The 24,664-nt window shown below is 40.6% G+C and overlaps 1 protein-coding gene across 2 annotated transcripts; it reads left to right on the forward strand.

Annotated features, from left to right (window-relative positions):
* The first annotated feature begins 1,464 nt into the window (after positions 1 to 1,464).
* ANKRD22 (ankyrin repeat domain 22) lies at positions 1,465 to 24,239 on the forward strand. Of its 2 annotated transcripts, XM_082854324.1 has the most exons (7): positions 1,465 to 1,545; positions 2,811 to 3,008; positions 16,760 to 16,951; positions 20,161 to 20,268; positions 21,696 to 21,773; positions 23,192 to 23,290; positions 23,561 to 24,239. In XM_082854324.1, exons 2-7 carry the CDS (start codon positions 2,988 to 2,990, stop codon positions 23,636 to 23,638), a joined length of 576 nt encoding a protein of 191 aa, XP_082710450.1. In that variant the 5' UTR covers positions 1,465 to 1,545; positions 2,811 to 2,987; the 3' UTR covers positions 23,639 to 24,239. The 2 variants fall into 2 exon arrangements, with proteins under 2 accessions (XP_082710450.1, XP_082710451.1); XM_082854325.1 differs by lacking the exon at positions 21,696 to 21,773.
* Positions 24,240 to 24,664: the final 425 nt, after the last annotated feature.

Below are 24,664 nucleotides of genomic sequence, written 5' to 3' on the forward strand. Positions count from 1 at the left end.
CGCCTGTAATAAAGACAGATTAACAAGAGGAAATCAAACAGAAGTTTAATAACATGTACACCTCATGTACACATGGGAGAGACCCAGGAAAACTCTTGGAGCTATCCAAGCCACCACCTTAAATACCTCCTTCAGCTAAAGAGAAAAGAAGATGTTGGGGGAGGGGCAGTTATGGGAGGTGACCAAGAAAAGCACAGAAAACAAGGGTAAGGGTGTTATGCAGATTTAAGTCATTGCCTTCTCCACTGATAAATTTCCAGAAGTCATCCTTTTCTTCCTGGTACAGTGAGGGAGACACTTTTACAAATGGAGAATTCCCTCATAAATGTAAATCTCCCTTACAAAAGGGTAAATTCTACTGCTTCCAGAGATCTGCAGTTTTTCAAGAATAATCAATTCAAAATAATCCTTATGCCAAAAAGACATATTTTAGGGTGACACATTCTGCTACGCTTTGTTAGGAAGGAAAAAAACCTTTCCTCTACCCATCTAGGTTCTTCTGGTTGGTCTAAGAATTAAATTGACAGAAGACAGATTAACAGGAAAAAATCAGATTAAATTTTGTACATATAGGAACCCAACATACATGAGAGCTTCAGTGACAGAAAAGTAAAATAAGGTATGTGTGCTATCCTGAGCTAGGGAATGGGACAGGGGCCTGGGGCTTCCAAGGACAGGAAGTTCACTCATGGGATAATAATAAAATGAGGACATGTTTAGTAATTAAATATTTGTCCTGCCATATTAATTGGGCCACTTAGATAAAATTTACCTCCAGTAATAACATTTTTCTGGGAAAAACCCCCAACTTAAGTTCTTCTAGGTAGTTAAGGGAGGGGCAGTAGTTTCCCTTGAACCCACAGGATCTTGATTGCCTTTAGTTCGAAATAATCCTCATGCCAAAGTGGCACATTTTGGGGAAGCTTGTCCTGAACCCTTACACCTTCAAGGGAGAGATGCAGAATCCAAATAGAGGAGTTGCGGTCCTGATAAGAAATTAGAGAAGACTCTTTTTTTTTTGGCCTCACCATATGGCAGGCGGGATTTTAGTTCCCTGACCAGGGATTGAACCCGTGTCCCCTGCAGTGGTAGCGAAGAGTCCTAACCACTGGACTGACTGACAGGGAATTCCCTAAAGACTTTTGAGTTCAGTTAGGGTGAAAAGAGTTTGCAGAAACTACAAATTAGTTAGAAGAGGTTACAAAGAAAGCTAAAGGGGATTACAAGAGATTTGCATAAGAGAGTGAAAGATTTAAGTCAGTGGGAAAGACACTTAAATGTCTTAGGAAATAAAGAAATGCAAAATGAAACTAAGCCAAAGAGGAAGTTAGCTGCATCTTAGTGGGTATTGCAGGCTTCCGTCTCCAACAGAAGAATTAGCTAATTCTTAAAACTCCTGTGAGGTTGGCCCCAAAGCTAAGTCATATATATATAGGCTCATATATATAGGCTCAGGCCTTGGATCCTGGCACCAAATCTTGGCCACAAAGAACCTTAACTGATCACATCAGTTTGCTTGGGATGGTTGAACGCTTTCTCTCACGGGTGTGTGTATGGGTGTTTTAATTCTGGGAAAGTTTAGCACTTTGCTGTGATTGTGTTAAGTTCAGAGAAAATGTGTGAATATTTGGTATCATATTTGGTATATAAAATATCTTGGATGTTTAAGAGACTTGGCATGTTAGTGCGTTTGACCAAGTGGCCTGGTGTTTCCATTTAAAATGTATAAGAGAGTAATTGATGTATAATAGAATAATTGATTTTAGACTTATGATTTTAAAATGGAATGTTATAAATTGACTAAATTCGAAAACAGTATTAGAATGTTTAGGATGACTTAATATTTATTATATTAGAGTAAGTTTAGTTTATTAGATTTACAAGATTGTTTAGCTGGGAAAATATTACTCTAGGCTCAGAATTAAAGTGCTTATAAAGGAAAATCAAATATGGTAATACTATAAATGTAATTTAAACCTTTTAGTATAATTGAATTCACTAGAATGTAAATGGGACTGATATTTCAAAAAGTTTAGGTTTTTTTTTTTTTAAGTTTAGGTTTTTTTTTTTCGGTACGCAGGCCTCGCACCACTGTGGCCTCTCCCGTTGCGGAGCACAGGCTCCGGACGCGCAGGCTCAGCGGCCATGGCTCACGGGCCCAGCCGCTCCGCGGCATGTGGGATCTTCCCGGACGGGGGCACGAACCCGCGTCCCCTGCATCGGCAGGCGGACTCTCAACCACTGTGCCACCAGGCAAGCCCAAGTTTAGGTTTTTTAAATTTGAGTTGCTCAAACTTTACTCAAAGATGCCCTTGAATGTGATTATGAGCACATTTATGTATATAAAATACTATAGCTCATAAATTGACTTTATTATTTTAATTAGTCTATATTAATAAAAAATATCAAGGAATAATAAATAAACTTATGTGTGCATAAAGATAGCAATAATCCATCCGTTTTAAAGATTATTTTTCATGAAGGTCAAGTCCTGTGCAGACATATATGGTTCTAACAAGCGAGTTTGTTTGCACTTAGCCTTTGTCAATAGTCACTGAAAACCAGATTTCAATTAGGAAATGTCCTAAACACAATATCCTGTTTTGAGCCCTGAGTCCTTTCTGCCAGTGTGAGAACTTTTCTTCCCCCCTCGTCTTTGCTTCCTTTTTTTCCACATGTCACCACTGGCAGAGTAGGTATGACTCAGAAACCGGTTCCTCGGGGTTGTAACATTAGATGATGCGCAACTTGGGTGATTCATTACACGGTAAACTAATGCCCTTGTTTCATTGGGTTGGGCTCTCTGGAAGGTGTGTTGCTGTGTAGGTGGCTGGAAGAACACTCACAGGTGTGGAAAGAAAGGACTTGCCACCGACCTGGGCTTCTAGGGACCTTTCTCTTGACTGGGAAGGATTTTGATGTTAATTTGATGTTAAATACCTCCAGAAGATTCAAGAAGCTGTGAAATAAGTCTGTGAAGGACCAGCATGGGAATCCTATACTCTGAGGTATGTAACTTCTCTGGAAATAAGATTCCCAAGATGTTAAAAATCGCTCATGCTTTTCAAATGGAATTTCCTATCCCCATCAATGCCTCCTTTTCGTCTGTCTTTCTGTAAGAGCATTAAGTTAAAACAAAGCCCAGTGTGCTAGTTTTTTTGATGTTTTAACATTTTAAGGCAAATTATTTTGCAATCCTAAAACTTTAGCTAGATAGTAGCTTGTAGAGAGCCATATAGTATACATGTCATGATGTCCAGATGTTTGAGGGGGTAATCTGGATCTGTAAAATGAAATTTATGAAAAGAGAGTTAATGGAGTTGTGTTTTCTGATGTCAAACATCTAGAGGACAAGTAAAAATTGTCTTCAACTGGATTTTCTGAACAGACTAAAGATAGCCTGGCTCTTTTATGGAAATGTGTGTATAGAGTAATGCCTTTCCGCTTGATATTTGAAAGGAGATTTTCACCTCTAGCAATTACTAATAAAGTCTATCCCCGTATAGAAGAAGGATAAAAACAGAATGTAGTTTTGATATTTTGAGATTTTTCTTTTCACAGCTGATGGATACAGAAATGCTTTTTCCTGTATTGAGAGTAACGTATTAGAATCAAATAGATTGTTAACAACGTTTCAAAGGAGTACAAGAGGGTGATGTTTCAACAAGAGTCCAAGAGGTGTAATGACGTTATTATTCATGATTTGCTCCCTTTCCTCTCTGACACAAATAACCGGTCGGTCTGCATTTCATTGCAGATGCTCAACGGAACCTCTCTGGGTGCTTCTTCTAATACTAAAGGCAGTTTCTCAGTGTTGGCAGTTATGTCTAATGCCAGGGGTGTGTGTGTGTGTGTGTGTGTGTGCGTCTTTCTGTAGTCAACTTTTCTTTGATTAGTTTATATTTCTAGATATGTCTTGCCCAATGACTTTAGGCTAGTAAAGAACTCACATATATGAAAATGTCAACACATGTAATGTTCTAAAATGCTACTCTGGCCTTTCTTTCTTTCTTTTTTTTTTTTTTGCGGTACGCGGGCCCTTCACTGCTGTGGCCTGTCGCGTTGCAGAGCACAGGCTCCGGACGCGCAGGCTCAGCGGCCATGGCTCACGGGCCCAGCCGCTCCGCGGCATGTGGGATCTTCCCGGATCAGGGCACGAACCCGTGTCCCCTGCATCGGCCGGAGGACTCTCAACCACTGCGCCACCAGGGAAGCCCCTCTGGCCTTTCTTAAGCCCTAGATTGCCTAAGCACCAGGAAGTGGAACTTGTTGAAAATGCAGTTTCAAGGGCCCCTACCCCAGAGAGTCTGTTTCACTCATTTTGAGGTACGGTTCAGAAACCTGCTTTTTAGGGGAGCCTCCCAAGTGATTCTGATGTAGGGGATCAGTTTACCACCCCTGGGAGAGAAACACTGCTCTCGGCTAGTGCTTTTCAAATTTAAATGTGCATACAGAGCACTCAAAGATCTTGTTCAAATGCAGATTATTATTCTATAGGTCTGGGTGGGGCATAAGATAATGCATTTCAGCTCTGCAATATGCTGCTGGCCCTGGACCATGCTGTGCGAAGCCAGACTGTAGTGTACAGTCTAGGTCCTGGAAATAATTACTTAAGGAAGTCTTTGCGTGTAATTGTTTGTTGATGGGGTGTGGATTTGGCAAGTGGTTGAGTCAAGGCAAGGCATTGATACTTATAAGTATCAGTGAGAATATCCCTGGAAGTGGAATGAACTTTTCACTTTTCAGATATATTGAGGACAAAGCAAGGTGGAATCTTCTATGATATTTGAAAGCAAATACAACAATCACACACACACGCACACACGTATACACACACCCCTAAAAGACCCTAACTTACCTAGAAGCTCATAAGTAATTATTCAAAGCTCATAATTAACATTGAATCAAAGATAGTGTCAACTAAAATAATATATGCACAACCTAAAAATTGAGAGTAGTGTTTTATTCAGCGGACACACTGAGGACTTCAAGCCCGGGAGGCAGCATCTCAAATAACCCTGAGAAAACTGCTCCAAGGAGGCGAGGGTGAACTAGGACAGATAGGAGTTTTGCAGCAAAGGGCAGGTAGTAGGAAGAAAAAGTTACTGTTAATAAAAGAAAACTAGATATGTCAAGCTAAGGAATTTAGTGCTTTTCTATGTATGGGAAGATGCAAGAGTCTGGGCTCACTAAAATCACTCCTTTGATATGCACCTCAGCTATATGGGGCCAGGATCCTGTGTTTTCATATCCTGAGCTTCCACAGGGCTCACCTTTGGAGTGGCTGCAGTCTCATGGCTGCTAGATGGCAGGTATTCTTTGTTTCCTTCCTAAATTCCCTCGGGGCTCACCGGCTCACCTTTGGTGGCTGGTGGTGACCGCAATTGCTGATGACTGTGACATCCTTTGTTTACTGATATGACAGGCAATATTTTATTTCTCAATAATCTTAAGTAGTGTTGGGATAAATGGTGTCTCCATGCAGCTCAGTATCACAAGTGATACTACTTTGCGTAACTCAAAGAGGTACTTAGAACTTGGGCTCGCATAGCATCTTAACAAAAGAAAAATAAATTTTTAGAGGAGTGGCAAGACAAAGGAAAAGTGCTTTGAGTTTCTAAGGCAGCAAATTGAGGGAAGGCAAATATGTAGGGGAGCTAATGGAAGACAAGGGCTAGTTAGAAATGTTACTCTGTAGATTACTTTGGTGACTTCTCTGGGCTGACAAAGGTAACTTTGTCCTTCCTGGTAGACAGAGAAGGGCCACACCTTCACATATTTATGTCCTGCTTTTAGCTAAAGAGGGGGAGGGCAGAGAACATTCTTTGTATCTGCTTCTTCTCAATTACCTTTAGTTCAAAATAACTGTTACACTAAGAGGTGTAGATTGGGATGCATATTCTGCTACCCTCTGGGGCCTTGCATTGCTAATAGTTATGCTATATATATATAGCATATATATATATTTATTGAGGTATAATTGACATAACATTATATTAGTTTCAGGTGTACAAAGGAATGATTCAATATTTGTATATACTGCAAAATGATCACCACAATAAGTCCATTAACATCTGTCATCACATATAGTTACAATTTTTTTTTTTTTTTTTTTGTGGTACACGGGCCTCTCACTGTCGTGGCCTCTCCCGTTGTGGAGCACAGGCTCCAGACGCGCAGGCTCAGCAGCCATGGCACATGGGCCCAGCCTCTCCGCGGCATGTGGTATCCTCCCAGATCAGGACAGGAACCTGTGTCCTCTGCAACGGCAGGCGGACTCCCAACCACTGCGCTACCAGGGAGGCCCACAAATTTTTTTTTTTTTTGATGATAACTTTCAATATCCACATTCCTAGCTGCTTTCAAACATGCAACGCAGTATTATTAACTACAGTCACCATGCTGTACATTACATCCCAATGACTTATTTATTTTATAACTAGAAATTTGCACCTTTTGACCCCCTTCACCCATTTCTCACACCTCCGACCTGCTGCCCTGTCTCAGGCAACCACCAATCTAGTCCCTATATTCATGTGCTTTTGTGTGTGTGTATGTGTGTGTACTTGTTTGTTTGTCGTTTTTCATTGTTGTTGTTTAGATTCCACATAAAAGTGAGAGCATGTGGTATTTATCTTTTTCTGTCTGACTTACTTCACTTAACATAATACCCTTAAGGTCCATCTTTGTTTTTGCAAATGGTAAAATTTTGTTCCTTCTATGGCTGAATAATATTCCATTGTGTATATGTACCACATCTCCTTTATCCATGTGTTCATTGATGGACATTTAGGTTGTTTCTAATATATGTGTAAGAAAGAAGGAGAGAATGAGGGGGTGTCCCAGACTGGGTCCTAACCTCTGCAGTAGAGGATATGCTTAGAGCTCAGTGAGAGAACTAAGCTTGGATTGATCACCCCCAGCTATGCAGGCCAGACTTTTAAACAGGGCTGACTCATTTAAACCAGGGATCCCCAACTCCTGTTAGGAACCAGACCGCACAGCAGGAGGTGAGCTGCCAGCAGGCAGGCGAGCGAGGGAAGCTTCATCTGTATTTACAGCCGCTCCCCATCGCTCACATTACTGCCTGAGCTCCGCCTCCTGACAGATCAGCGGCTGCATTAGATTCTCATAGGAGCACGAACCCTACCGTGAACTGCACATGTGAGGGGTCTAGGCTGTGCACTCCTTATGAGAATCTAATGCCTGATGATCTGAGGTGAAGCTAGCGCTGGGGAGCAGCTGCAAATACAGATTATCCTTAGCAGAGAGGTTTGACTGCACAGAGACCATAATAAATCAGTTGCTTGCAGACTCATATCAAAACCTTATCTGTGAGTGGCAAGTGCCAATTAAGCTGCATCTTACGGAGCAGACTGGACATAAGCAACAGACTTCAGGTGTCACTGTCTCCCATCACCCCCAGATGGGACCATCTAGTTGCAGGAAAACAAGCTCAGGGCTCCCACTGACTCTGCATTATGGTGAATTGTATGATTACTTCATTATATATTACAATGTAATAATAATAGAAATAAAGTGCACAATAAATGTAATGTACTTGAATCATCCCGAAAACATCCCCCCCTCCCCCGGTCCACGGAAAAATTGTCTTCCATGAAACGGGTCCCTGGTGCCAAAAAGGTTGGGGACCGCTGATTTAAACCCTTATCACACATACCTGTTCATACTATTTACAATAATAACAAGTATTTAATTAGGCCTTTATTATGTGCCTGGCTGTGTTCTGAACATTTTAAGTGTATTAACTCATTTAATACTCACCCAACCATATAAGAGAGTCACTATGATTATCCTTATTTTACAAGTGAAAAAACTGAGGCAAAGATAGTTTCAGGAACTGGCCTAGAGTTATGCAGCTAAAAAGTACTTACTGGCTAGAGACCTGTGTACATTCAGGGAAGTTGTGCTCATGTCCTGATGAACATGCTAAGTTCTTTCCCTAAAGCTCTCTCAACAGGCATGTCACCCTCCATAAATAAGCCGGTCTTAACCACTCTGCTCTTTTGCACTCTTCCCCACGAAGTTACACTATTGTCCTTTTCCCTTTGTTAGAAGAATAGGGTAAACTAAATCCAGGTTCCAATGAGGTACATTTTACTCCCAACCTGTAGAGAAGTGTTGCACACTGCAAAGTATTACAAAAATTAGAAAGAAGGAAGCTGTATAAGAACTTAAAGAGCTCAAGAATTTGTGCTTAGGAGATCTATAGAATCTTCTCCAGGCTCTTGTCCTTGTCAACTGGGGAAACAAGGCCTTAAAAGGAATATCTAGAAAATTATATTACAATCATGTATCCCTTTAAACTTGGGGAAAGTCTAATGTTAAAGTTACCTATGAACAGTGGTACCCACACACACACATACACACACTCTTAATATTAATGTTTTAGGAATATATCTGTTTTTCAGACAGGAAGATGTTACCATAGAAAAAGAGCATATGGTTTAAAGAAGAAGGGGATCATATTGAAATATACAGTATTCCAGAGAAAGCAATTTAGGCTGAGCAGGGCTTTTTGGGAGAGCTGGTACCATCGACGAGGAGAACTCAGGGGGAACAAAAATAGAGATGCAATGAATGGGAAGGCCATTGGACTGGAAACCCAGGAAACCTAGAATTTAGTCCCTATTGTGCCAGAAACTCGGGGCAGTTGGGGTAAATCACTTAACCTCTTCTGGTCACAGTTTTGATATATAAAACAGGATAGTTGGGTGAGATCCGGTTCAGCATGAAACATTGTGTCCTTCCATGATAAGGGAAAAGGAAAGGCAAAAGCAAGTGGAAAAAATGCCCCCCTCACAATCTCTATCTGCTTAGTTTGTGTATTGAATCCTTTCAAGATTTTGGCATTGTATATTCATTTATTTTAAAAAATTATTTTATTTTATTTATTTTTGGCTGTGTTGGGTCTTCGTTGCTGTGCACAGGCTTTCTCTAGTTGCGGCGAGCGGGGGCCACTCTGCACTTTGGTGTGCAGGCTTCTTATTGCGGTGGCCTCTCCTGTTGTGGAGCATGGGCTCTAGGTGCGCAGGCTTCAGTAGTTGTGGCCCGCAGGCTCAGTAGTTGTGGCTCGTGGGCTTAGTTGCTCTGCAGCATGTGGGATCTTCCCAGACCAGGGCTCGAACCCGCACCCCCTGCATTGGCAGGTGGATTCTTAACCACTGCACCACCAAGGAAGCCCTGGCATTGTATATTTAAAAAAGAGCACCAAATAGCTTCTACCCCAATTGATTTCTTGATTCTTTCCTTGTATATTTTAAGTATTTTACAAGTGATAATGTGGTACTAAATCACATTTTAAAAAGGAAATGATGACTTCAATGTATGAACAGAAACCATCACTAAACATTTGTAAATATTTATTCATTCACTCAGTCATCCATTTATTTAATCAACAATATTTATTGATCACATACTATATTCCAGGCATATGTTAGCTCCTGGTACATAGTGATAAATGAATAAGAGTAGATCTTGACCTCTTGGAGCTACCAATGTAAAATGAATATACAAATTAAAAAAAATAATTGTAAGTAGTGAAAGAGAAATCAAGGAAGCAACAGGATAAAGAGAGAGTATATAAGAGGGGTGTGTATATGTAATTAGATTTGACTTGAAAGGCCCCAGTGAGGTAATGACATTCGAGCTGAACTCTGAGGAATATGAATCTAGTCTTGGGAATCTTGGGGAGCGTGTTCCGGACAAGGGGTGTATGTATGGAGAATCTGAAGCATGGGAAGTTGGGCCAGTTGGAATAACTGAGTGGTATATGAAAGGTATGGGTGAGAGGAGTTCATCTAGATACAGGCAATAAGAAGTTTTATTGTCTATTCCAAATTTAGAGACTAATATTACTGACTAAAGGTAGATTTGCTTTTTGTCATCACGGTGCTCCAGTAATTCTAAATAATGTCAGTTTAACATGGTCGTCCTCACCCTTGGGCAGCCATTGTTTGGCAGAAAGTCCTGGAGCCCAGGAGGCAGTGAGAGTGACACTACTGCTTCCTCAAAGCCCTGCATTTACGTCTTTGGTGGTCTGAGGTAGTAGGGAGATATCAGGGCCTCCGATTTGCTAGATCAAGCAGCTAGAAGCCACCCTTCCTCCGCCCTTTCTCCTCATGATTGGAGGCAAAGACTTTCTTGCCCTGCCCTGGCCTCAGAGCTTCTCAGGTCTCAAGTGTGGTAACGAAGCTTCTTTAACTTCCTGGCCGTGAAGACATCATGTTCTCAGAAAGACCTTGTTGGAGAAGGAATAGAAAATAGATAAATGTGTGTCCTTCCTTGATTTCCCCTTCACTGTTACTATCCTCATAATCCAACAACTGCTGGGACTGTCCTTTATGTCACATAAAGGCTAAGTGGACCTAAGACAAAAAAAAAAAAAAATTCCTGTGCCTTTTTTATTTATCTGAAAGAAAGAATTTACTAAGAAATTTAAATCACAGTATGTGAAGAAATGAGTCATCAGAAGGAAAGCCTTGAAATTTATTGTACGAATAAAATAAAGCCTTCATTATCATTCCCTAAGATTTCCTAAGTTGAAGAGGAAGAAAACATCTTCTTGCCTTTTCTGGGAAGATATTTCATTAGTGTACACGTTTATCTTGTACACTATCTGAACCGTGTTGCATCAAAAACCACAGATTCTCCTCAGAAATTGTGAGGGGACATTTTATTGTTTTTTTAATTAATTAATTTATTTATTTTTGCGGTACGCAGGTCTCTCACTGTTGTGGCCTCTCCCGTTGCGGAGCACAGGCTCCGGACGCGCAGGCTCAGCGGCCATGGCTCACGGGCCCAGCCGCTCCGCGGCACGTGGGATCTTCCCAGACCGGGGCACGAACCCGTGTCCCCTGCATCGGCAGGCGGACTCTCAACCACTGCGCCACCAGGGAAGCCCAGGGAACATTTTAAATGGGGGGAGCTTCAGCATGGAGATGGTTAATAAGCAACTTATCAAGGCAGAGTTCCAAAGTCTCTTTCTTTAGACTGACAGTTAGGGAGGATCCACTATACTTCAGGGGAAGCAATACTGAAAGTGGGGATGGTGGGGAAACTTTGCTTTTCAAGACCTCTATTACAGTGCAAGCAGCTCAGATTCCTCCATGGTACTAAAATAATGTCAAATATTTTTCCAGCTGTGATATCTATTTTACTTGGAGCAGTGTAAAACACGGTTATGTTAAATAACCCATACAGAATAGTTTAGTTAATCATCAACAAACTAAACGTGTCTTGTGCTCCCCAGAGGCACTTAAATTTTAGGGCCTGGAAAAGGGAGATACAAAGTGGGACTGGGGTGGGCCTCTAGCACCCAGTTATCAGCTATTTTGAAAGCCAGGCATGTACCTTTCCTCTTCTTCTGGCTGGTCTATGAATTAAATGGACAGGAGAAAGATTAATAGGAGAAAATCAAACAAAATTTTAATAACATGTATACTTGGGAGAGACCCAGGAAAACTGAATAACTCACCAAAATGGCTGAAACCCTCACGTTAAATACCATCTTCAGCTAAAGACGGAGAGGGTGTTGGGGGTAGTGATTTGGGACTTTGAAGGGGAGGAATATAATTCACAAAAGATGAAAAAGCAAATGTTTGGTAAATAAATGTTTGCTGGGCCTGCAGAGACAATGGGACACAGAGTGGACTCTGATTTTTAGGCCCTGCTGGGTTTCCCCCATACTCTTTGCAGAGATCTCTGCTGAAAGCTCTATTCCAGAACAGGGCTCCCTCACCCCTACTTTTTTTTTAATTGAAGTAGAGTTGATTTACAATGTTGTGCCAGTCTCTGCTGTACAGCAAAGTGAATCAGTTTTACACATGTATACATTCTTATTTTTAATATTCTTTTCCATTATGGTTTATTCCAGGAGACTGGATATAGTTCCCTGTGCTCTACAGTAGGACCTTGTTGTTTATTCATTCTAAATGTGATAGTTTGCATCTACAAACCCCAAATTCCCAGTCCATCCCTCTCCTCCCCCCCGCCCCTTGGCAACCATAGTCTGATCTCAACCAACAGTCTGTGAGTCTGTTTCTGTTTTGTAGACAGGTTCATTTGTGCCATATTTTAGATTCCACATATAAGTGACATCATATGGTATTTGTCTTCCTCTTTCTGACTTACTTCACTTAGTATGATAATCTCTAGTTGCATCCATGTTGCTACAAATGGCATTATTTTGTTCTTTTTTAATGGTTGAGTAGTATTCTATTGTATATATGTATCATGTCTTCTTTATCCATTCATCTGTCGATGGACATTTAGGTTGTTTCCATGTTTTGGCTATTGTGAACAGTGCCGCTATGAACATAGGGGTGTATGTATCTTTTTGAATTATAGTTTTGTCCAGGTATATGCCCAGGAGTGGGATTGCTGGGTCATATGGTAGTTCTATTTTTAGTTTTCTGAGGAACCTCCATACTGTTCTTCATAGTGGCTGCACCAACTTACATTCCCACCAACAGTGTAGGAGGGTTCCCTTTTCTCCACACCCTCTCCAGCATTTGCTATTTGTAGACTTTTCAAAAAAAAAATTATTTATTTATTTGGCTGAGTCGGGCCTTAGTTGCAGCACACAGGATCTTCGTTGCCGCATGCAGGATCTTTTAGTTGCGGCATGTGAGATCTTTAGTTGCGGCATGCGAACTCTTAGTTTCGGCATGCAGGATGTAGTTCTCTGACCAGGGATCGAACCCAGGCCCCCTGCACTGGGAGCTCAGAGTCTTAGCCACTGGACCACAGGGGAAGTCCCTATTTGTAGACTATTTAATGATGGCCATTCTGACCCGTGTGAGGTGGTACCTCATTGTAGTTTTGATTTGCATTTCTCTGATAATTAGTGATTTATAAAAATTAATTTTTATTGAAGTATAGTTGATTTACAATGTTGTGTTAGTTTCTGCTGTACAGCAAAGTGAATCAGTTATACATATACGTATATCCACTCATTTTTAGATTCTATTCCCATATAGGTCATCACAGAGTATTGAGTAGAGTTCCCTGTGCTATACAGTAGGTTCTTATTAGTTACTTATTTTATATATAGTAGTGTGTATGTGTCAATCCCAATCTCCCAATTTATCCCTCCCCCAGTAATTAGTGATGTTGAGCATCTTTTCATGTGTCCACTGGCCATCTGTATGTCTTCTTTGGAGAAATGTATATTAAGGTCTTCTGCCCATTTTTCAATTGGGTTGTTTGTTTTTTTGCTGTTGAGTCGTATGAGCTGTTTGTATATTTTGGAGATTAAGCCCTTGTCGGTTGCATCATTTGCAAATATTTTCTCGCATTCTTTAGGCTCTCTCTTTTTTTTATATAATGGTTTCCTCTGCTGTGCAAAAGCTTGTAAATTTGATTAGGTCTCATTTGTTTATTTTTGTTTTTATTTCTATTGCCTTGGGAGACTGACCTAAGAAAACATTGGTAGGATTTACGTCAGAGAATCTTTTATCTAAATTCTTTAGGCAGCTGAGGGAGAGGTAAAAAGACTTTCTGAGTCTTCAGTTGCTTAAAAATAATCAGCCTAAATTAATCCTCATGCCAAAGAGGCACATTTTGGGGTGGCAAATTTTGCTCCCCTACATCATTAACCCATTCATGTATTTAAACATAATTGCTGTTTATTGAATATCTATGTCTATCTATTTATTGATGATAAATACATGTTAGCATAAGGCATGAAGGTCAAACCTCAGACTTTCTGGCAAAAAATTCAGCTAATGTAAAGTTCTCTCTATCCTGAATATTTATCTTTCCTCCCTTGCTTTGGCTTTAGAACCAAACTGTCATTGTTTAGTAAGGTTAATTCTTCCGACTTTTGTTCACTATCCTGTCATCTCTTCATTCTCTGTCGGTAATTATTTGATAACCACCTCTGCCCATCTTCACTGGCTGCTATGTTTTTTAAAAATAACTGTAAGAGTAGCTTACATTAATTGAGGGTTTATTATGAGTCAGACCTGAGTTATGTGCTTCATCTATACAGTCACGCTTAATCCTTTCTGTAACCTGATAAAGAAGATGTGATTATTAAATGGAGAAAGAAACTGAGCACAAATTGTTTAAGTAAGTTGTCCAAATAACATAACTGTTTCGTGGCAGAGTTGAGATTGGAACCAGAAAGTTTGTGTCCAGTGCCTGTATTTATAACCACTTGAAGCCACCACTTTGCCTATAAACGTGCAGAACTTTAGCTGGACACTGCTACACCCCTCTGGGTACTCACTAGCTCCCGCTTAGCTTTCACTACCAAACTTACCACGAATTCCTCTCTGATCACACTCCAATTCTTCATAGACCGCGAACCCAGGCCCCTGTATTCTGCCTTTTGTCTGACACTATGAAATTCATCTCTGAATGGTCATGAGTGATCAAATCCAGCAATCTTACCTTGCACTTGATTCTCTTAACTCTATCTTCCTCTGGAAACTTTTAAATTTTTTTTTTTAGCAGGTACTCCTAAGCACAGAAACTGTGTGTCTAGGAAATAGGCAGCGTAAGAAAAATGGAAAAATAAGGTCAGGTTAATATTGGAAGTAATATTGCTCAAGTGGGATTGAGAAACACTCCAAGACCCCGTGCGACTCTTGCAGGAAAACTCTCCACTTTTCCTCTCCTCTTTATGCTTAACTCTCAGGGAAGATTTTGAGGCGCCCAAGCAGAGCGAGCTTTGAGGTGTCCTGTGTGCATGTGGGCCCAGTGTTGCCAAATTTTTCAATTTTTAAAGAGAATCTGGAAAGCCAGATCACAACATGAAAAACTCCAGCTTTTGAAATACTGTAAACTAAAATGCTAGGAAAAGAAGAATTAACATTTTGTATGTGATGTCTAAGTGAGCCAGGAAGGCATTTTACTTTTTAGCAGTAAAATTAACTCTATAGCCACCTGTTTTCAAGTTCTGCGTAGAAGACCATCAGTTCCCAAGTGCTAGCCCGTGAGTAGTAGTCATCAGTGGCAAATTTTCATTGGTGTATGTGAAATTTTTAAAAAAATGAAGTAGATTTTTGCATAGAGCTAATTCTAACCGACTTTTTCCCCGTCCCTTCGGATTATAGACTTATGTTGTCAGTGCTTTTATGACCCTGAGCTGCCCCCTAGTGGAGACAGCGTTTATAACAGCATAGAACCTTTTCAGCTGCCTTTACCTCATGCAACAAAACACTATGTGATGTCTAGTAATTTAATTTAATTTTCTAACTTTAAAAAAAAACTTTGCCTCCTTTGCATCTGGACCATGTCTTTTTCTGATTTCTCCTGCAACCGCTCTGACCATCACTTCTTTACCTCTTGGCAGATATCGCTAATTAATTTAATTAATACTTAATAAGCAATTATAAGAACCTCCATAAACTGAGCATCATTCATGTGCCACGTATTCTAAGTGCTTTTGTATAGTGTCTAATTAAAATCAATCTGAAACTATTTAATGTGTGCCTACCATGTGCCCAGCACTGTGTTATATATATGTTGGGGCTATGGCAGTGAATGGAGTGAAGTAGCCTCTATTCATGTGGAATTTATAGCCTGAACTTCAGTGCTTTCCCTCACTCACTCAACTTTCCCTCACTCACTGTGGTGAGGGAGGAACTTCAGTGCTTTCCCTCACTCACTCAACCCCTCCTCGTTCACAGTAGCTTTCAACACACAATTATAAATAATTAAGAAAAGAGGTATAGTTTTGTCAGTTGCTGTGAAGGAATGCTGGACTCAGGAAAGACAGATAAAATGAAAATAAGTTTTGACATGAAGGATGAGCTAGCAGTTAGCCAGGTGAAGAGAGAAGTGAAAAAGTGGCTGTTTTTTTGGTTTTTTGTTTGTTTTGTAGAGTAAGGGCAGAGGCCCCAGTAGAAGAAACTAAACATGAGATAATGGAAAAAAGAGAGAAATCCAGGGCTTCCCTGGTGTTGCAGTGGTTGAGAGTCCGCCTGCCGATGCAGGGAACACGGGTTCGTGCCCCGGTCCGGGAAGATCCCACATGCCGCGGAGCAGCTGGACCTGTGAACCATGGCCGCTGAGCCTGCGCGTCCGGAGCCTGTGCTCCGCAATGGGAGAGGCCACAACAGTGAGAGGCCCGCATACCGCAAAAAAAAAAAAAAAAAAAAAAGAGAGAGAAAAGTCCAGAGGGAGAGAAGAGAGGGAAAGTAGGCAAGATGATGTCTGCTCAGATCTTGCTGTTAAACTCCCATCGTGCTTTGCAAAATTCCTTATAATGCTTTCTAAAATAAAAAGCATCTAGTTGCAGCTAATTGCATAATTCGTTATTTGTATATTATTTGTCTAAAATAGCTCTTTCCCACTGTGCAGATTTCCTTGAGTACAGGGGGCCGTGCGTCTTTGTCCCATTACTTAGTGTCCCATTACTAAACTCCTCTGATATGCAGATTTTGTCTTGAGTAGAATCCTGCTTTTCTAACAGGCATCATTTATCCATGAACTCAACACACACTTTCCTTACTGAGTTGGCAATATTGCATCCATCTTTTCACTAATTCGTCCATTCAATGAACATTCCTGTGTGCCAAGCAATTTAGGGAATAGTAAGGGATCCCTGGTGGCCCTACCCTTGTTCTAGACTTATGGCTAGACATAACTGAGACCCCAAATCTCATCAACAAAGCAGTAGATTACAATTTGGAAACACGGGATTTTAAGGTGTCGGGTGATTTCTTTTTCTTGGTGTGGTTTAATTATTCCTATATTTCAAAACCTGCTTTTGTTTTCCTCTCCTCAGCCCATCTGCCAGGCGGCCTATCAAAATGACTTGGGTCAAGTGTGGCAGTGGGTGAAGGAAGACGGCAACAGTATCAACGTTCAAGATGGCTTTAATGGAGACACCCCTCTGATCTGTGCTTGCAGGCGAGGGCACCTGAGAATCGTTTCCTTCCTTCTCAGAAGAAACGCTGATGTGAACCTCAAAAACCGGGTGAGGCCATGACCATGGTAGTTCCTTTCTCCTCGCACCAATGGAAGCAGTGGATGTCATTTGCTTACTGTTTGTAGCTCCTAACACCAACAGTTTTGGGGGGCCTTACTTTAGAGAGACTGACACACACTGAGGCCATATTACCAGGCTAAAAAGCAAAATAAAACATAGGTCAAAAACAGACATATTTTGTGGGTTTCATGTCTGATTATGTCCTTGTATTTCTAAAAAAAAAAAAAAAAAAATGGTTCACTCATTTGTCTGGATAGAGCGTCTTCCTTTCTTTTCCTCCTCCCCCCCCCATGCTTTTCTTTGCCCTTCCTCTTTCCCTACTCCTCTTCCTCACTATTACAGAAGTAAAAGGAAAGATTTCCTGGAGAACAAGTATTGACCTGGTGATGCTATTTCATTAGTTAGATTTTTACCTACTCTGTCAATGTTCTGATCTCCCGAAGGTCCTATAATTTGCTTGTGGAATAAAAGAATTTCAGTGAGAAATTTGCCAAGAACAAATATGCTCACGAACCAGAGGCTACTTGAAAGCAGACAGAAAGGCATGAAGAATATACTTACATACGTATTATTAACTGACTTGGAGTCTTCAGAACTAAGGAAGAGCAGGACGTGCCGTGAACATCCTTTCAGAGCCCCTTGGGAACATCCAGTGTCTGCATCATAGAAAAGGCAACATTTAAAGTACACTAAGTAAATATAAAAAGTCACTCTTTGTAATAATTATGAATGCCCTGTACCCACTCAAGTACATTCAATGAGGGAAAATAGCCTGTAGGGCCCCACTTCTCCCTTCCAAGTCAGTTTAAAGTCTAGCTCATTGGGAGTAATAATATATTATCAGAAAATGGATCACTACTGGACTTCCTTTTAATTTTTTTATTTTTAAAATTTTATTTATTTATTTATTTATTTATTTATTGGCTGCATTGGGTCTTCATTGCTGTCCGTGGGCTTTCTCTAGTTGCCACCAGAAGGGGCTATTCTTCGTTGTGGTGCACAGGCTTCTCATTGCGGTGGCTTCTCTTGTTGCAGAGCGCGGGCTCTAGGCCCGCAGGCTTCACTAGTTGTGGTACGTGGGCTCAGTAGTTGTGGCTCATGGGCTCTAGAGTGCAGGCTCAGTAGTTGTGGCGCATGGGCTTAGTTGCTCCGTGGCATGTGGGATCTTCCTGGGCCAGGGCTCAACCCCGTGTTCCCTGCACTGGCAGGCGGATTCTTAACCACTGTGCCACCAGGGAAGTCCACTACTGGATTTTCTTGTTTGTGCTTCCTATTTTTTGTGAGTTGGGTTTAAAAGCAAGTCATGGCTGTGTTAATCTAACAGATAGGCTGCTTAGTGGAGTGTGACATGATTGCCCCAGCACCCAGCTGAAGAACCAGGTGTCTGGCCTTGTGGTGAGATGGGGTGGCCAAGACAGATGTCTCTGGGTTTGTGCCCTCTCAGGAGACTTGCTGGTTAGGAAGCTGAGGGAGGGAGATGTTTGTCAACACAGGGACAGGGCTGAGGCGGCATGCTTATCTCTGTTTTGCAGAGAACCTGAGCCAGGCTGCTTATGGAAATCCTGGGAAGGACTTCGATACCTTAGCAGAGATTTTATGAGAAGTGTTTGGTTTGCAACTGTCCATTTAAAAAATATTTTCAATGGTTTTTAAAGGTTTAATCTTTTCCATTTTCCCCAATACTAATCCTTGTACATTAATAATCTGAATTGGTGCTTTCCCGTTTCTTAAGTCTATATCTGAGTTCTCTTCAGAAGTACTAAACAGAGGCCTTAAAAGCAAGCAAACAAAAAGCTCTGGTGTTGGTACAGATGTACATACATGCCCAACAGAGTGATGGATTGTATGGAAAGCGAATTAAACTAAAACATAGAGATATCTTTTTGTTGTGTTGTTTGTTTTGGTGTGCCAGATTGACCAGGATTAAGACAGAAAATCTAATGCTGATCAGGAAGGAAGTTTAAATCATTATCATTTCACCAGAGCACAATTTAGCAGTACAGTGTGAGGGGCATCAATGCTTTCCTTGTATGCCAGGAATTCTATCTTTTGAAACTTATGCTAAGGACACATTTAGAAATGCTGACAAAGCTTTATACATGAGGATTCAAGCAATGTTATTTGTGAAAATGAAAAGTTAAAATTACTTGAAATGTTCAACAGGTAGGGTTTGGCTAAATAAATTCGAACAGCTCCATAGCACAGTAAAAAGTGCAGCCATAACAGTTACATGTTTAAAAATATAAATGGCATAGGAAAATGCACATATTCTACATGTTAATTGAAAAAAGAAAGCAGGTATAATTTTGCATGTGTGGTATGATCCTACACTGAAAAATTCCACATCTATGCATTTTAAAGACTGGAAGAAGATACAGCAAACTATCAACAGTTAACTCTGGGCTGTTGGATAATGGGTGATTTTAAATTCTATCCTTATACTCTTGTCTAGTTTGCAAAATTTTTACAGAGAACACAGATACCATTAGAAAAACGAAAATATTCTTATTTAAGAAGAGTAGAAATGAACTTCTCTTTTCTTCCTGACTTTCCTCTCTTATTGATTTGGTTGGAATTCCAGTCACCATAGCTTGTTTTGCATTACACTTATTTATGCGTGTTTCGGTCTACCTTTGCTTTGATTATGAGGCCCTGAGGTTTTATAACCCCCGCAATTCCTAGAAGCTTAAATCTGTCACCTGATAATTATTCATGTATTTGAAGAATTAAACTGAGTTATTTCCATTCGTCCGGCACTGCTTGTGTTCATGTAGGAACATGGAAAAATTGCCATGTGGTTAAAATTTTCCTATAAACAAACCACAAAATGAATAATTGTGTACCATAGATGATTAAGGAGTAACTATAGGTTTTCATACTAAATTGTCCTATGTTTATATCTCCATGTATTTTTTTCCCCAAACCAAAATGAATGTGAGAATCTGTCTTTTGATGATTCGTAAAAGGTACATTTCACTTGTCTTTCTATGGCCCAACTTTTCCTTTAGACTGTACTGTGTTCAATATTCTGGTCAATAGAATTCTGGGTTTATTAATTAGATTTATTCCACAGAAAGAGATGCCATGGATACCACAAAAATAAAAAGTGTGGACTAAATTTTTTGGTAGAGTAATCTAAAAATATGCAATTTAAAACAATATTTTATTAATAAATAGTCCTTTTCTTAATTTTTTAGAAACAGAGAACCTGCTTGCATTATGCTGTGAAGAAAAGATTTACCTTCTTTGATTATCTACTCATTATCCTCTTAATGCCTGTCCTGCTTATTGGCTATTTCCTCATGGTGAGTACAACACTCGTGAGAGCGAAAGATAAATGAGTACAAATGAGTAAGAGATCGACAGCATGAGTCATTAAATTTTGCCAAGTTGGTGAGATGTAAATAAAAAGTAACAAAGTAAGCTCTTCGTTTGTATTCTACAAATGGCATCTCTAACATACATGCAATGCTATGACTGAAGTAAAGCAAGAAGAAAGGTAGCCCGGTAAATCAGTCAATGGTAAAATCATCTGTGCAATGTTTATTAGGAAAACTAAATTAAATTTGTTTAAGAATCTTCTGAAGGAAAAGCAAAAATCCTGAATATTAAAAAGAATCCCCTCCCTACTATTTCTTTTCTTTCTTTAAAATTTATTTATCTATTTATTTATCTATTTATCTATCTATCTATCTATTTATTTATTTATATGGCTGCATTGGTCTTCGCTGCTGCACGCGGGCTTTCTCTAGTTGCACTGAGTGGGGTCTTCTCTTCACTGAGGTGTGTGGGCTTCTCACTGCAGTGGCTTCTCTTGCTGCGGAGCATGGGCTCTAGGCGCTCGGGCTTCAGTAGTTGTGGCTTGCGGGCTCTAGAGCGCAGGCTCAGTAGCTCACGGGCTTAGTTGTTCCGCGGCATGTGGGATCTTCCTGGATCAGGGCTCCAACCCGTGTCCCCTGCACTGGCAGGCGGATTCTTAACCACTGTGCCACTTATTCTTCTGTTGTGAAGAATAAGTCATTAATCCAATAGTGACAGAACACATGTGAAGTTCCTATGAGGTAGTTGGTAGAGAGAGGTGGTCAGTGTTAGGAGAGCTCAGAGGAGAGGGATGTCGCCTGGACAGGTAGGTTAGGGACAGCCTCCTGGAGGGAGAGGGGCCTGGACTGAGATATTAAAGATGAACTTACCAGGCAAAGAGGAGAGAGGAGGCTTCTAGGCAGAAGAAACATTCAGGGCAGCTCTTCTATGGCACGGGGGAGCCTGGTGGGAATGAAAGACTAACCGAGGCCAAGGTGAGCCGGGGCTGTGGATGAGATGCCTGGGGCCATAAGCAGAGGGAAAAATATATGGCACCTTGTCACAGGCTGAAGACTTTGCTTTAGCCCCCAGAGCATGGGATGATAGAAGGGTTTTGACCAAGGAAGGGAAAGACCGGCCACTGGACTCCATCCTCAGTAGGATTTGGCAGGAGTGTGGTAGGGCCCCAGATTTTGCATTTTTAGGTCCCAAGGTGCTGATACTGTTACTCCAGGGCCACACTCTGACAACCATGGCTTTACCTAATTAATATTAAAGAGCAGTGAGGAGGTGGGGGAGAGTTTAAGAAAGATGCATAGACGCGTAGGGGTGTTGGGATTAAAATGAAGCCTATTGATTGGAGTAGTACGGGGGCGTAAGAGGGAGACAATGTTTGTAAATAAACCTCTCTTGTTCTTGTACTTGCTGTTAGGTATCAAAGACAAAGCAGAATGAGTCTCTTGTACGAATGCTGCTTAACGCTGGTGCAGAAGTTAATGCTACAGATTGTGTAAGTTTATATTTTTAGTCACTTTGAAATAACATTGCAAATGGTATTTGTGGGTAGTGTATTTGTCAACTATAAAGTTGCTTGCTTTATTTTCCGAAACACTTGTACATTTAGTTTCTGCTTCCTTCCCCTCCTTCCTTCTTTCCTTTTTACTGCGTCAGGCAACCTTGATATTGTTTATATTCTGTTACTGAACTCACGGGAATAACATTTTTATTGAATATAGAACATTTTTAAAAGAACTGTCCCACCACTGGTGGGGAGTTAAGAAAAATGCAGGCTCTGATTACAAAATTCCACCATCAGTAGTTAAGCTGGAGTCAGAATGCCTATGTGTAAACCTAGGCTTGCCACTTTTTACCTATGTGAGTTTTGGCAAGTTTTAAACATACTGGACTCTCGGTTTCCTCATCTGTAAAATGGGAACATCACTAGTCCTTACTTATAGGGATCATACGGTATTTGTTTTTCTCTTTCTGACTTACTTCACTCTGTATGACAGACTCTAGGTCCATCCACCTCACTACAAATAACTCAATTTCATTTCTTTTTATGGCTGAGTAATAAATATTCCACTGTATATATGTGCCACATCTTCTTTATCCATTCATCTGTCGATGGACACTTAGGTTACTTCCATGTCCTGGCTATTGTAAATAGAGCTGCAATGAACATTTTGGTACATGACTCTTTTTGAATTATGGTTTCCTCAGGGTATATGCCCAGTAGTGGGATTACTGGGTCATTCTATTTTTAGTTTTTTAAGGAACTTCCATACTGTTCTCCATAGTGGCTGTATCAATTTACATTCCCACCAACAGTGCAAGAGGGTTCCCTTTTCTCCACACCCTCTCCAGCATTTATTGTTTGTAGATTTTTTGATGATGGCCATTCTGACCGGTGTGAGATGATATCTCACTGTAGTTTTGATTTGCATTTCTCTAATGATTAATGATGTTGAGCATTCTTTCGTGTGTTTGTTGGCAGTCTTATAGGGATCATTATGTGAAGTGTTGGGCAGAGTGCCTGGCACATAGTAAGTGCTCAATGAATCCTAACAGCTGCTGCTGCAGCCAGGATCCCAACCCACTGGTGAGAAGGGCCCCATCTGCAAACTAAGGAAAGATAAGGACAAAGGTCAAAGAGAACTCCAAATGACAGTAAGAACAGCGATAACAGGAGTACCATTGGCTAACTTCTCCCTGTTTGTAAGGTTTTGTCTTCACCTTTGGCCCCAAACCTTTGCACTCGTTTTCTTCTCTCAAAAGTTTACTTGCATGAAATAGTTCCACAAAAATGGTTTTCAGACTGTTTGTTTGGCTTAGCTGTACATTACAAAATATGAAAAGTGCTTGCTAAAGAGGCCATATGCTGCAGTGTGTAAGGATTCCGACTGATGTCGATCCTTTGTGTTTCAGTATGGCTGCACTGCGCTACATTATGCCTGCGAAATGAAAAACCAGACTCTCATCCCTCTGCTCCTTGCAGCCCGTGCAGACCCCATGATAAAGAACAAGGTAAGGATCTTTGGACCTTGGTCTGGGGTTCTTCTATCATCATAACCTTCTAACTTTGGCTTTGTGTTGACATAAATTAATTGCCTCTGAAGTTGTTAAGAGCAAATCAATTGTCCTCATTAAGGAATCAAGTTATCCTATTAATGCTAGAACCGAATAACAGTCAACATTGTCTGTCATTCGGTTCTAGCATTAATAGGATGACATTGTCATTGCATTGACATTTGACTTTCTTGGAGATAAATAGCTATGATTTCTTTTTCTCCTCAGCATGGTGAGAGTTCCCTGGATATTGCACAGAGATTAAAATTTTCCCAGATTGAATTACTGCTAAGGAAAGCGTCATAATCATTATGACCTCATATGAAGAAGTACAAAAAGGACTGGATTCTATTTCCATCTTGGACTGTTGGTCTGTGGACCACTCAATCTGGAGGTCACCATGGTATGAGGATAACTATGGTTGCCACGGGTAATGTTTTGGAAGAGCTTTGTATTTCTAATGTTTTTTTTGCTCAGTGGAGTTCACTGTGGTCAAAATCCTTCTAGAGGAAACACTAGAGCTGTCGGATTCTCCACTGCAGTCAAAAAAGGGTGATGTTTCAAACTCAGTCTCTCCTAAAGGAGAGTATCAGCGTTATCCATGTTATCTGTTTTCAGTTGTGTTGCTCTTATAAAGAGGCTGTCCCATCCATATCCTGCCCCAGGAGAAAAACTGTTCTTCTGAGGCTCCTTTGAGGAAGAATCAAAGCATGCACATTTGTACAGAATGGTGTGCGTACGTGTGCCGGTTTAGAGATTCGTATATAAATATTCCAGCTTCAACAAAATCGTCTATCAGTTGTCACCACAGATATTGGCAAACGCTACAAGTCAGAGCCTTGTTTTCCTTTCCAAGGAGCCAGTGTACCAGCATACCTCTAGATGTTTTGCTATCAATTTACAAATAAGAGCCGTCTTGATTTTGAAAAACATTATGTAACTATCAAGTTGTTTATTGAAAAATTGCTTTATGATTCTCTTGTGAATGCAAAGCAGTTACTAATCTTGTTAGTACAGTTTATTTTTTATTCATAAAATTAAAACTATTACTGTAAATTATTTGTAAAAGTAATTCTTTACAAGAAATAGAGCTATATGATGAGGTAGTGTCTGGATTATACTTCTAGAGGAGAGATTGTGAATATCAATATATCTCTCTCAAGTCCTTTGTCAGTGACACAGAGCAGAAACAAGCACATTTAAAAATGACTGAGGGGGCTTCCCTGGTGGCACAGTGGTTAAGAATCCGCCTGCCGAGGCAGGGGACACAGGTTCGAGCCCTGGTCTGGAAGATCCCACATGCCGAGGAGCAACTAAGTCCGTGCGCCACAA

The sequence above is a fragment of the Leucopleurus acutus genome (assembly GCF_964270905.1).
Source record: "Leucopleurus acutus genome assembly, chromosome: 14".
Lineage (NCBI taxonomy): Eukaryota > Metazoa > Chordata > Mammalia > Artiodactyla > Delphinidae > Leucopleurus > Leucopleurus acutus.

Bases quoted from the DNA above. Each gene is read 5' to 3' on its own strand.
- ANKRD22 (XM_082854324.1), top strand. From the start codon at position 2,988: ATGGGAATCCTATACTCTGAG. The intron at 20,269-21,695 runs GTGAGTACAACA...ACTTGCTGTTAG, and splicing joins TTATTGGCTATTTCCTCATG to GTATCAAAGACAAAGCAGAA. The intron at 21,774-23,191 runs GTAAGTTTATAT...TTTGTGTTTCAG, and splicing joins AAGTTAATGCTACAGATTGT to TATGGCTGCACTGCGCTACA.